The sequence below is a fragment of the Fringilla coelebs genome (genome assembly GCF_963513975.1).
Source record: "Fringilla coelebs genome assembly, chromosome: 2".
Classification (NCBI taxonomy): domain Eukaryota; kingdom Metazoa; phylum Chordata; class Aves; order Passeriformes; family Fringillidae; genus Fringilla; species Fringilla coelebs.
Window position 1 is genome coordinate 64,390,246 of NC_140029.1, and position 14,111 is coordinate 64,404,356.

Genomic DNA, 14,111 nt, shown 5'->3' on the forward strand with positions numbered 1-14,111 from the left:
ACCCAGAAACTGGTAACTCTGATTTAAGCTTGTGTTTCAGGTTCTATGGCCAGTCAACTGCTCAGCCTCTGAATTAAAGAAAAAAAAAGACAAAACAGTATCTTGTGTTTGCAATACAGATGCCACATCTAAAATACAAACATACTGTCTTTGTTAGGGCAGGCTAGATATGTAAAGGCAAGACCAAATTCAGTTTCTCTTAACAATTATTTCTTTTTACCTCAGACTGGCAGGAACCACCTACATTCACAGAGAGGAGTTTCCAGAAACTCCCAAATCCCTAAGTAAGCTTGAAAGTTGCACTCCTCACCACAGCACCTGGACTCCCCCAACACAGTGCCGTGAGCAAAGTCTTGTCTGCTTTCTCGGTGGTCCAGGCAAAATTCTGTCTGGGAAGAAGGGTTTCTGCTTTTTGTTTGGTTATTTTACTTCCCTTTCCCCTTGGTTTCTCTGTGGACTGGTTGCAATTATTGGGTAGAAAAAGGCAAGATGGTGTTAGAGCCCTCTCTGTGGTGGCACTCTTGCAGAGAGCACAATCTCTCAGGTGACCCTGTGTCACAGGGCTCAGGTACAGCCCCACTAGGCTGGCATGAGAGCCCTTCTCACCTGCCTTCCACCTCCTGCCCTTTTGGACTGTGCCACGTGCTGCCAAGACAAGGTGACTGTCTTTCCACGAGCGAGCAAACCACTGCACTGCTCACAGGTCTCCGAGCTCAGCACCACCACACTCATGGTGGGACTGAAGGGACACGAGGGGCAGCAGCCAGGGCCTCCCCAAATACAGGGCTGCCCTTATGTGCATTTTTCTTCCCAATTTAGTGAGGGAAGATGTGCCAGCTCTCTGGCTGATCTCCTCTGCCACAGCAGGCAAGAAGCGAGAAGGGGAAACTCTGCTGAGAACATGGAGTAGAGGCTTTTCTGTTTCCAGTTGTCAGAGTTCAAAATTGTAACATATGTGAGCTGCTGTTTAGCTAACTTAAATTTCTACAAAAGTCCTGTCAATTATTTGCTATTTAGGGCTAAGAACTATACAACAGTGCCCTGTCCGGGTCTAATATCTCCCATAAACTTACAGTTAACTCTCAGCAAGAGACAGTTTCTATCAGTGGAAAAAAACATCAAATAACCATGAAAGTTAAGTAGGACTCATCTGGATAGAGACATACTGATTCACTGCAGAGCTAAGAAGAGAAAGAAAAAATAATAATGAAAATGTATTTGCTGTCATTGTTTTTTTTTTATTTTGTGTTTGTTTGGCTTCTTCTGCTGGAACACCTGATAATTCCCTACTGAATAATGTCACTGGCAGCCTACACTAATTCAGTAAGAATTCAGGTACAAATGTCAAAACTAAAGCCACAGTCAGGGATGAAAGTATCAACACAGGAAACTGCTGCTAATTTTATGCAATCTCTTCCATACAAACAGTTGCTTTGAAGAACATCTAAGGGAAATGGCAATACAGAGTAAGCCTCTTTCTTTTACAAGTATTACTTCTTTTACAAGTATAAAAATACTGTATTATAAATAAATAATAAATAAATTAAATATCTGAAATATTTACACCTGGATTGAAATACAGTTAAAATCCTGGTTTTAAATGCAGACATGTCTCAGGCTGTTTCCTGGGACATACACACTGGCTCATCAAGACTCAAACTCCCTGTAAAAACAGCATTCATTTATTTATTGCATGAGGACACAGGGGAAACTGGAGACATCTGACTCCTAAAGAAAGAGTTCCTGGGAGCCTGAGGCTGTGAGAAAAGGAAAAAACAAAAAAGCTTTCTAACTCTGAAACTGAGTTTTTCAGCTCTCAGCAATAATCTCATTTCCAGAGGTCATGTCAGTCTGTTCTCTAGGCAAAGAAGGTTTCTTCCAAGGACACATTTAGCCAAACCAGTGCATTCCACAGCTCAGCATAAAAGAGGGTACCAACCGTGGGAGTTGCTGAGCAACCATCTGAGATTTATTAACTCAATTCCTGGAAAGCATAGATGTTAGCCATGGAAATTCAGGCTTGATTCATTTACCATTCCCTCCTGGTACCTCTGCTTATTGAAAGAAAAGGTAGTACAGCAGGGAACTACATTTAAGCAGCCCTGGTTTGCCCCCTGAAAGAGAATCTTTGACTGAATCTATTTTATGGGAAAATGACCAACCTTTCAAGCCTTCTTCATCCTTGGAATAGAAATAAGTCAGAGGAGGTGATGAGGCACAGTATCCACAACTCTCATGCCTGGACTAGCCAAACAGCCTCCTCCAACTCCCTTCTGTCCTGCTCTGCAGGCAGTTTCTGGCTCCTTTCTCCTTCCTAATCAGTGCCAAGGAGCCAGACACGAGCACAGAATGCAAATCCTGCTTCATGCTGGCTCCATGTGAAACAACTTGGATTTTCATTTGAATAGCACTCTTCCTTGCTTCCTGAAACAGGCAGAGAGGCACACACAAACACATGTGGCAAAATGCACTTTGAACAAGCCAGTGGAGTGAACAGGTTATGTGAACCTTTTAAAGTTTGAAAAGGGAAGCACCTCACTCAGTAAAAAAATTCCCAGTAAAGTTTTACAGCTCCCTGAGGACTTTCATAGTTGATCTGAGCAGGCGTTAAGGTATGAGGGTGAAAGAGGGGGTATTCATGATCCCTTTCATTTTCAAATTAGGTGCAGATGGCTACAGATATATTACTATCTATCTGCAGAAAGGAGAATGAAAAGCAAAAATGGCTTCGGTCTGCTATCAGAGACCCTCAAAAATGGTCCCTAGTCCCTCAGGAATTAAAAGCTTCCACCTGAAAAAGCTGTGACAAGATGAGTCCAAATGCTCTTTGCAAGCTCAGTGATGTCATCATTAGGGGTACATCATTTGCCATCTCATTTCTGCCAGTGCTCCAAGTTGCTTGAAAACATTTCCTTCAGTCACCCTAAAAAATGGCAGGTGTTTAAAATTCATGGGAGTTTAAACACTGTCACAATCTACAGGAACTGATTTGTTTTCCTTCATGGTCCTTACCCAACAGGGACAATTTGTGTGCAAATAATCTTCTGTTAATCAAAATATATGGGTTCAACCTGTATAAATTGCCTGGTGATACAAATAAATGTGTTTTATGGGCTCTCCTGCAAATATAATTTGTAGATCCAAGCTGCTTAATTCTTCATTGCTTCTGCCAAAAAAACTGCTTTTTGCTTACAGATACATGGCATGAACACCTATGCCCTAGAACATGTAACTCAGAATTAAGAATGACAGCGAAAAAAAAATTACTAGAATTGCTTATATTTAACGACTTCAATATTACAAAATATCAGTAAAAACAACCCCATAGTGTTTTTCCCTAGGTATATCAATGCCACAATTTCTTACCAATGCTTAGGTTTCGCTTCACAAATATTTAGCATAGAACTGGTGCAACTTTATTTCGGCTCCTGTTACTATACAATGAAGAGTAAATGTACTGTAATGATCAACAGCTTATCATGAGACACATAGGAAAGTGAGAAAACTTACTCTGTATATGAATGATCTGAGATTCCGCTTACTAAAAACAGTCCCAGGCATTTTCACAGCTCAGACAGCAGCCCTGAACAAGAGACTTGGTGCCACACAGTGAATATTTCTGAAAGTAACTAACTGTACAAAAAAGTATAAGAGACCACATGACTGTCATATGAATATCCTTGCACAATATTAATCCAGTTTTTTCTATTATTACTTGCCAGCGTTTTTTTCTTACTAAGTCACTCCTACATGGACTACTCAGCAAGAATGAGAGTTACAAAAATATACTTTAAAACTGTCTCAAATGCGTTGCAGGCATGGGGAGAACACAGTGAGCGGATTCTGCTACTTATTTAAATACTCTTCACTTTAAAAGGCCCGTTTCCATGGGCTTTCTTTAGAGCAAGGAGCTTAATAAGGAAAGCAATTAAAACAGGACCAAAAAAGCTTACATAGGCAACAAAAGATTAAAAACTTGGTACATCTCTGGGAAGTGAAAACAAAACTGACTTCATAACAAGGTTAGTTTACTTTTGCTGACATGTCAGCCTTGTGCAGTTTCTACAGACAAGGTTTTGAATAGCATTGTCACTGCTGGAGTGGGAGCATCACTGCTCCTGCTAAAGTTCTTGTCAGTACCCTAAATGCATGCATGCAATATCTTCTGCTACATATGAATGAACGTGGAGAAGTCGTGAAGTGTCGATGACTCAATTAATTAGCCTGTGTTGGATGTTCATACATTAAAGGTAAGCTTTGCAGTCTGCTAGTCTGTCAGCACACAGGTTTTATACTGCTCACATCAGCAGCTGAAAACTCTGCGAATAATGAAAAGGTAACAAAAGAACTTTGACAGTATTAATACATCTATTTTTAATTACCACTAGAGGGACTAAGAAAAAAAAAGAAACAAGATGATTAAGAGCGTGGGACAATTTTTCTGTGAGAAAAGGCTGAGGGAACTGGGATTGTTCAAGCCTTGCCAAAGCTTGACAAGGCCTTCAGTGTGTGACGGGAGGGTGAAAAGAGGAGCTAGGCTCTTTTCACTGGGATTCAGTGACAGGACCAGAGGCGATGGGCACAAACTGAAACATGGAAAGTTCCCTCTGAACATCAGGAAACACTTCTTTGTTGTGAGGGTGACCAAGCACTGGCACAGGTTACACAGGGAGGTTGTGCAGTGTCCATCCTTGGAGGTATTCAAAATTCATCTGGTCTCAGTCCTAGACAATCTGCTCTAGGTAATCACTTTGGGTAGGAGGACTGGAGAAGATGGCCTCCAGAGGCCACAGGTTTGGCTTGGAAGGGCATTAAAGATCATTTAGCTCCAACCCCTCTACTGTGGTCAAGGATGCTACCCACTAGATCAGGTTGGTCAGGGCCCTATCCAACCTGGCCTTGAACACTTCCAGGGATGGGAAACCCAGAACTTCTCTGGGTAGCCTGTTGCACGCTCACAGTAAAGAATTTCTTCCTAACATGTAATCTGAATCTCTCCTCTTTTAATTTAAAACTGTTTCCCCTTGTCCTATTTACATCTGTCCATGTAAAAAGTCAACCTCCCTCTTTTTTTATAAGCTCTCTTTAAGTGCTGGAAGGCTGCAATGAGGTCTCCCTGGATTCTTCTCTTCTTCAGCCTGAACAGCCCCAACATTCTTAGCCTGTCTTCAGAGCGGAGATGTTCCAAACCTCTGACCATCTTCATGGCCCTCCACTGGATTTGCTCCAACAGGTCCCTGTCTCTTCTGTGTTGAAGACCCCAGAGCAGGATGCAGCATTCCAAGTGGGGTCTCACCAGAGCAGAGCAGAGCAGAGCAGAGCAGCAGAATTCCCTCCCTCGCTCTGCTGGACACAGTGTTTTTGATGCTGCCCAGGATGCTTTTGACCTTCTGCACTGCAATTGCACATTGCCAGCTCCTCTCCAGCTTTTTGTCCATGAGAACTCCTAAGTCATTCTCTGCAGGGCTTCTCTCAATGAGTTTCTCTACTCTGTCCTCATGTCTGGGATTACCCCAATCCAGGTGCAGCACCTAGACTTGAGCCTTTGACCACAACTCTCAGGCTGCATCCATCCCACCAATTCCTCCCCACCTCAGACATTCTGGGATTCCATGAATCATAAATTATTAGAGGTGAGAAAACTATTTGACATTCCCACCATCATGAAGAATTCTTCCTAAACGAGCAAGTGAAACTCAAAACCCAGGTATGTAGGTATCTCCCTCATTAATTAGTCTTCTTGCTTCCAGGAACTCTTGACCATTATTACTTAAGTCTCATATTAATTAAGACTGTGATCTTAATTAAGCAGGCTGTGACCTGCTGTCCTTCAGCTTCTTGAAGACTTGGTGTAAGATTCATACCTTCCAAGGGAGTGACCACGGACTCCTTTCCAAGGAGTGGGGAGAAGCATAAATTTCATCACCTAAAATAGTCTGGATTTCTGTTCCCTAGAATCACTTGCCGCCTCCTCTGAACTCTGACAATAATCTTCAAATGTTGAAGAAAGAAAGGTGTTTTGAGTTCAGAGATGTAAATCCAGCAGAGCTTTATTCTGTAAACATTCCACCTGCTTTTAAGGCAACTGCTCTGTCAGAGAAGAGGAAAAAGATTAAGGGGCAGAAACCAATACCTGTTGCATCCTCTTTATGAGAGCTGTTGGTTCAGAAATGAAATGTTAGGCCACACTTGCTGGACATCCCACAGACCTCTTCCAAATTACCTGCTTACATAGAGACATCCTGCTAAAACCTACAGTCAGTGGTACTTTGGACAGTCAAAATATTTAAATAAAAACATCAGTAAAACAGCCAATAAATTTCTGAGTTTCCACATTTCCAGTTTCACCCCCCAAGCTGTCTTCCTAAATGGAAAACTCAATCCAGGCAGGTCAGAACCAAATAGCCATCATTTAAGCTGGACTTTCTCACTCCCATTAGAGCAGAGCCTTTGTCTCTCTGCTTCTGGTTATAGCAGTGGCCACATAAATTAATTCATCATCTTCCAACCTGCACTCTTCTCATGCAGAAGACACAGGATGACTTTCACAAACATCCCTAACACCTCAAGATGTTAGGGACCTCAAAACGCACAAGTGACTACAAGACCTCAAAACGCACAAGTGACTAGAACATGAATTAGATCATGCTGACCTCAAAGAGGCTGAAGGATCACAGGTTCTGGAAAGGTCTTGTTTAAAGAAACAAGGTTTGAAACTCCCTCAAATTTTAGACAGCCTCAACTCCGCAAGAGACTGAAGAATGAATTATCTGGATCAAATTTCCCACATAAAGACTTTTACTGTTTTAAAATGGAGAATGTGGTGGGGGGAAAAGAAGCATGTAGCAACGTAACAGGAGATCTGAAATGTTTCAGATTGTTCTGTCAAAGAGTCCTGATCTAGAGAGTCTGGTAGTTTTACCCAACACTTCCCAGGACCCTGGAGATCAGGGTGAGTTCCTTATGTTGTTCCAAAGATTACATTTTAGGAACATGAAGTCTTGACGTGGACCGACACATCATTAGCAGTGTTTTGAAAAACCAGCACCATTCAGTCTTACTGCTACGCTGACCCTCTGGTCTGTGCATCTACTCTCAAATGAAGACAAAATAGGTCAAAAAAAGCATGTAAGACAGAGATAACCTCAGTGGTAACTGTCCTCATGATCGTGTTCATGGGATCCTTTTGGAGACGGTGCCAGGCGCAGCCTGTGTTGGACACCCTGCCCTCGGCCTCACATTAACCTGCACACAGGCGCTGGCAGCTCCCTCTCCATAGTGAGGGATTCACTGACAAGCAGGAGGTTACGGCAGGGCAGAAAGCCCGGACATCGGGCTCATGGAAGACATCCTCTCCTGGCCAACGAGAAGGGCCAGCATTTACGCAGGCAAAACCTGGGGGAGTGTGGGACACACAAGAAGCCCCGTGTCCCCGGGAGGCCTCCGCCTCCTCACAGCGCCCTCCCTTCCATCCTGCCCAAGGAATCCGAGGACGGCACTTGAGGAGGACGCAATGCAATCTAAGGAGCGTTATGGCTGACTGCCCCGTGCCGGGAATGTGCCGCTGTCCACTCCATTCCGGCACCTCTGGGGAAAACGCCTCCAGCAGCACCCCACGGCCCCTCCCACCAACCCACTGCACTCCACGCCTTCCACGGGCCGTGGGCTCTGCGTTTGCTGGGTGGGGCCAGGGCGAGGGAAGGCGGAGAAGGAGGTGAAGGGAAGAGGAGGAGAAGGCAGCAGGAGAAGGCAGCCGGAGAAGGCAGCGGCGCTGCTGCTCCTGCCCCTCCGGGGCGCTGCCAGCCGGGAGCCGCTGCCCGGCTGGTCCCGCCCCACCGGCCGGGAACCTCCCTTTCCGCCGGGACGGCGACGCAGCGCTGCCCAAGATGGTGGCGGGAGGGCTGTGTCTGTGTGGGCTCCTCAGGTACCGGGGCGCGGGGGCGGCGCGTCCTGGCGGCGGGCAGGGCGGGCGGGAGGCGGCCCCGGCCTGGCCCGGCCGCGCTCCTCCGGCCCCCGGAGCGGGCCCTGCCCGGCTCCGCGCTGTGCCGCGGGCTCGGATGGGTTAATGTGCTTTTCCGCCGCTCCCGGCCCAAAATGAAAGCGCTTCCTTATGTGTCAGTCGTGACGCGTGGGTCGCTCCTTCGGTAAACGGGAGCGGCTGAGTAAACGCTGTTTGTCGCAGGGCTTAGCGGCACGGCGGGAGGAAGCCGGCGCTGTCCCTGCGAGGCTCCTGGGCCAGGACACCTCCCGCTACAGGGTTAGCAGAGCTGTCAGGGAGGCGGTGCAGAGCCAAGGGAGCACCCCTGACCCTGACCGAGAGAGCAGAGCGAGCGGCTCCCTGCGCAGAGAGACTGCACACGGCTGCTCGGGACCGCTGGCATCGCTGTTCCTGCCTCCGGGGAGTGGGAAGTGCAGGCTGGAATAGGAGATGCCTGGCCCCAGTAACCCGGCGCCAAAGCAGTTCACAGTAGAGCGAGCCAAACAGGAGATTGGGCGGGGAAAAACTCTTTAAAAATCCATTTGGAAGTCCCTCTGCTGGTTGTGTATTGCCGGGTTGCTAAGGGCATGCAACTTTTACAAAGTGCACGTGGAGATAGATAACACATGTAGGGCACGAATAAACAGTAATAAGTGATTGCAAGGTAACAGCAGGGGGAAAAGAGATCTTCGGATAAACACAGCAGAGTAATGATTTCATTTCTGTAATTGTCAGTCATACACAGTGATGATTTCTGAGATTAAAAGAACTCAAGAAGTTGTCAAACTCCCTGTAGCTCTTCTTTCAAGTCCTTTTCGCTCAATGCCAAACACAGTAATTCCTTAAAGCAATTATGTATTTTAAAATTTCTGGCTTGTTTCAGATTGCTGTGCTCATTGTTACTCCCTGCATTATTTCTAAGTGGAATTTTGTGCATCTGCTTGGTGGTACTGCTGTGGGGAGTACGGCTCTGGATACAAAGGAAGAAACAGTTGAGCTCAGCAGGAAGAGATGGGAAGCGGCCACTGGTGGTGGCCTTTTTTCACCCGTATTGCAATGCAGGAGGTGGAGGGGAGAGAGTCTTGTGGTGTGCCATAAGAACGCTCCAGAAAAAGTAAGCATATGTGTTTATCAAACACACCATATTTCATTCTCAGCTTCTGTTGCTATTCTTTATGCATATGTTGGCATCTTACATATTTAAGTATTTGTCATTAATCTTCTGGTCTTACATTCTATTTTACATCTAAGTTTCATGTGCTTGCACTTTACTTCATCCCTTTATATTTTGATACTCTTGCTGTGGCACCTTTCACTTTTTTCCTTTCTTTCCTTGAGAAAACCTCTCCTTCCTCCTTAGTTTTCCACTATTGGTATGGAACTTCCATCTTTATACTTGCCTCTTGGTGCAGGAGGCAAAACAAATTAATACCTAAAGTGGATTTAACATGGGCACATACATTGATCTGCCATCATTTGCGTTTTGCTCATGCTGGGCACTAGACAGGTATCTCCTAATGTAGAGCAAGGATTTCTAAAGTCTGTAGAATAATACTGAGCTCCTTTTATGTTTTACTCAAATTAAAATATTCCCCAAGTTCTCAGCCATATGTTTTTCTGCAGATCAGAGGAAACCTGTGGAAGTATAAGGAAAAGTATTATTTAGTTAAAATAATTTCTGGGCCAGACATTTGTTCTCACATTCTTCCTGAGTACTTTTAAGTGGATTGTATTTTACTTTCTTGCTGAAAATATCAAGAGAGGAATATATGAAATTCTTTTTCTTTATTCTTACAGGTACAAAAATGTAACGTGTGTTGTTTACACTGGCGATAGAGATGCCACTGGAGAAGAAATAGTAGAAGGCGCTTTTAGAAGATTCAATATTAAGTTAATCCATCCTGTGAAGTTTGTATTTCTAGAAAAACGCTTCCTTGTGGAAGCTTCTCTTTATCCTCACTTCACTTTGCTGGGACAAAGTTTAGGATCAGTGTTCCTTGGCTGGGAAGCTCTTCTAAAGTGTGCTCCTGATATTTATATTGACTCAATGGGTTATGCCTTCACAATTCCCCTCTTCAAATACCTGGGAGGTTGTCGCGTTGGATGCTACGTCCACTATCCCACTATCAGCACGGATATGCTCTCTGTCGTGAGGAACCAGGATACCAGGTTTAACAATGCTGCCTTCATTACAAGCAGCCCTCTCTTCAGCAAATTTAAACTTGTCTACTACTACTTCTTTGCTTTCATGTATGGGTTGGTTGGTTCCTGCAGTGATGTGGTCATGGTGAATTCCTCTTGGACACTGAATCACATCCTTTCCCTCTGGAGAGTTGGGGCTTGCACTAGTGTCGTGTATCCACCATGTGACGTTCAGGCTTTCCTGGATATTCCACTGGAAGTGGAAAAGAGCACCAGTGAATATTCCATTGTTTCTGTCAGCCAGTTCAGGCCTGAAAAAGATCATCCTCTGCAGATCAGAGCCTTTGCTAAATTGCTGAAAGAGAAGAGAGTGGGGCAGGAGCCATCACTGAAGCTGATCTTAATCGGCGGCTGTCGAAACCAGCAAGATGAAGAGCGTGTAAATAACCTGAAACGTCTGTGTGAAGAGCTGGAAGTTAGTGATGATGTGGTGTTCAGGATTAACATTCCCTTTGAGGAGCTGAAGAGACACCTGGCTGAGGCCACTATCGGCCTGCACACCATGTGGAATGAGCACTTTGGGATCGGTCAGTACATTTCCTGAGCCTTCAGCTGCTTGTCCCTAGGTGTCTAAGCACAGAGGTCTGCCTGCCAAGCAGGTGTCCAGCTCCTGTTCCCGTTGGAGGCAGTGTAGCTGCCCTAAAGCCTACAGGACCAGTGCAGATGTGGTGCAGATGATGCACCACTAGGTGCTACTGTAGTGCAAGCTGAAGTGCTGTAGTCATAGGCTGTTAATTCTGCGCATCCTCTGGTCGCCTGAACACAGAGCTAGTGCAGTGTGTGCTGCCCAGGATGTCCTGCTGACCTCCAGCTGTTGCCCTTAAAGGTCATGGGTCACCCTGTTGTCCTTGGGTTAGGTTTGCCAACCCTCCAGAGCTTCAAGAGGCTGCAGGTGCTTCTCTTCCAACGCCTTAAATTGTGCCTTGGTGGCTCCACTGGCTGCAAGGGGAGCTTAGAGACAGTTCATGTGTAGACATCCATGTTAGAGATTTTGGTTGTGTTTCACCTGCCTCAAATGCCATTGAAAGGTCCAGGGTATGTCATGGGGCTCCACCTGCTGTTTCAGGGGTGTGAGTCTCCCACAGATCCTTCTGGTACAAATAAGCCCTCTGTAGATGCCACCAGGTACCTTTGGTCATCTCATTGCATTAGGCATCTCTGCTGAGGCAAATGTATGTAGCTCTTAAATTGGTGGGTGTAGCATGGAGCAGAATGTCAGAGAGGAGCTGGGACCCAGAATTAAGGTATGGGGCTCTGTTTATTTGGATTAGATTAGTCCTGACCTTGAAGGGAGTGCCAGCTTGCCCATCTGTTATAAATCTACAGCAGTCAGATAAGTTAGTAGCCAAGCAGATGGATGCCATACTCTGCTATGATGTGACTAAATTGCAGTTATTGTTTTCAGACTTCAGTAGAAAACAGGTTAAGTATCAGGAGTAGTAGTTTATGTAGGAGCTTGGTAGGAAAAAAATTGACACTGAAGTCTCTCAGAAGCAATGGCAAAATATTGCAAATTATGTCTTCTCTTTTTTTTTTCTCCTACGAAACAGTTTAGTTATTTTTTCTGTAAAGTGATATAATCACACTATGATTTTGAATTTGAGCAGGATTTAAATTTCATCTAACAGGCTTTTTATGTGTAAAAAAAACCACATTCCAAAACTTTGGAGCACTATTTACAGTAGGCAATGTTTGAGCTGAGGGAATTGATAACTAATAATTGAGCTGAGGGATAATCGAATCAGAACTGAGAAGAATCAGTATTTCTGATGTCTGTTCTGGAACCATGGAGGGGAATTGAAGTCGCTGTGTACATTATACTTTGTTCCTATCCCACAGCTTTTGGCTGAGGAAAGCTTACTGATTCCCATTTCATTAAAATTTCTTCCATCAAAAATACAAATAACAATCTTTACTAGTGTCTTGCTGAGTTGTCAGAAGCTATTAAGATTTGTTCATCTGCAAAATACTGAACTTTGGAATATTTTCTGTTTGGAATGTGCATAGTCAACTTTTTTCTCAGTATCTTTCCAAACATTTAAAATCAGGTATGTTAAAAGACCCACAAATTAACCAGTTATATCTGATATCTAATTTCAATTTTATGTGTTTAAGAGAAAGTATCATTTCAGTCCTTAGAACTGAAAAATTTAAATTTGTGTTTCTTATGGGACCATTTTCACTGTATTTTTTCCAGCTGATTCGGAATGGCAGTCTGTAGTGAATTTTACTGTTGGTTTAACTTTCCAGTGTTTTACAGAAAGTCAAAGCACATGATGTGCAAACTCATATCAGCATTTTTTGTCTCTCCTACAGGAGTAGTTGAATGTATGGCAGCTGGCACAGTTATCCTGGCTCACAATTCTGGTGGCCCCAAACTGGACATCGTGGTACGCCATGAAGGACGTGTTACAGGCTTCCTGGCAGAGGACGAGGAGAGTTATGCTGAGACAATGGCTTACATCTTTTCTTTGTCTCCTGAGAAAAGACTGGAGATCAGAGAAAGTGCTCGTAGCTCTGTGCACAGGTTTTCTGACCAGCATTTTGAAGACACATTCCTCTTATCTGTGGAGCCGTTATTTAAATAAGCGTATAGAAGTAAAAATGAACATGAGTAAAATTAACTTTTTATATTTGACTGTGTGGCACATGTAAATATATCTAAGCTATGATCCCTTGGTTCCATTCAATTAAAAAGGTTGTTTTTCTTTCTGTCAAGCTGTCTGTTTTATGTACAAGAGACTTTTTGTTTCCTGGAAAAGAAATGCTTCTATGTTAACTATATGAGAGTTTGGTGCACTTAAAAACCATCTGGATTCACAAACCATGATAGTGCTTCGGTAACAACTACATCAAGAAGTTCTTTTATTTATCAGGAACCTCTTTTATTTATTGAATATTTTCAGCCTTCACCTGTTTCACGACTCTCTTTTGAAGTCAACGTTTTTGTTTTACGGCCTTCTACCCAGAATTTTTTTTTTTCCCCAGAATCTACAGTATGCCTGTATTTGGCACTGGTGAGGCTGCACCTCAAATCCAGTGATGTTTTGGGCCCCTCAGTTCAGGAAGGGTGTTGAGATGCTGGAGTGTGTCCAGAGAAGGGCAGTGGAGCTAGGGAAGAGTCTGGAGCACAAGTCCTGTGAGGAGCATCTGAGAAAGCTGGGGGTGTTCAGCCTGGAGAAAAGGAGGCTCAGGGGGAACCTTACCACTTTCTACACCTGCCTGAGAGGGAGGGTGGAACCAGGTGGGGGTCAGTCTCTTCTCCCAGGTAACAAGTGATAGGAGAAATGGCCTCAAGTTGCACCAGGGGAGGTTTATATTGGATATTAGGAAAAATTTTAACATAGAAAAGGTTGTCAAGCATTGGAACAGACTGTCCTGGGAAAAAGTTGTCAAGCATTGGGACTGTCCTGGGAAGGGGTGGACTCACCATCCCTGGAGGTATTTAAAAGACATGGCACATGTGGTGCAGTGGACTTGGCAGTGTTAACAGTTGGACTCTAAGATATTTTCCAAAATAAATTATTCTTTGAAAAAAAACTGCTAAAATCAGACTACAGACTGTAGTTTTCCCTTTATTTAAGATTCATTTGGATTGTATGAAATTTATGTGGAAAAAATACGGTTGGAAGAACCTACATACCTACATGTTTTGTTAGGAACTGGGGAATGCACAATTCTCATGGCATTAATAAACCATTTTGCTGCTACTATATAAAACTCCTGAGCAGCTGCTGTTACTACATAGGGTCAGTACTGTGTAATGAAACTGTAGATTACAAAGCTGTACTGGCAGTACACATTGATTATGAAAAGCTGGAAGAGATTCTTAAGGAGTTGATTTATCTACAACAATAAAATACACAAACTAGGAGACTCTCTTACATGATACAAAAATGGTTAAACAGAGTACACATTCAGAAATTTGCTC

At 44.0% G+C, this 14,111-nt stretch overlaps 1 protein-coding gene across 1 annotated transcript; it reads left to right on the forward strand.

Annotated features, from left to right (window-relative positions):
* The first annotated feature begins 7,853 nt into the window (after window positions 1-7,853).
* Window positions 7,854-12,898, forward strand: ALG11 (ALG11 alpha-1,2-mannosyltransferase). Its single transcript, XM_084226191.1, has 4 exons — window positions 7,854-7,924; window positions 8,862-9,092; window positions 9,776-10,707; window positions 12,497-12,898. Exons 1-4 carry the CDS (start codon window positions 7,887-7,889, stop codon window positions 12,766-12,768), a joined length of 1,473 nt encoding a protein of 490 aa, XP_084082317.1. The 5' UTR covers window positions 7,854-7,886; the 3' UTR covers window positions 12,769-12,898.
* The last annotated feature ends 1,213 nt before the right edge of the window (window positions 12,899-14,111 follow it).

Bases quoted from the DNA above. Each gene is read 5' to 3' on its own strand.
- ALG11 (XM_084226191.1), top strand. From the start codon at position 7,887: ATGGTGGCGGGAGGGCTGTGTCTGTGTGGGCTCCTCAG. The intron at 7,925-8,861 runs GTACCGGGGCGC...GGCTTGTTTCAG, and splicing joins TGTCTGTGTGGGCTCCTCAG to ATTGCTGTGCTCATTGTTAC. The intron at 10,708-12,496 runs GTCAGTACATTT...TCTCTCCTACAG, and splicing joins GAATGAGCACTTTGGGATCG to GAGTAGTTGAATGTATGGCA.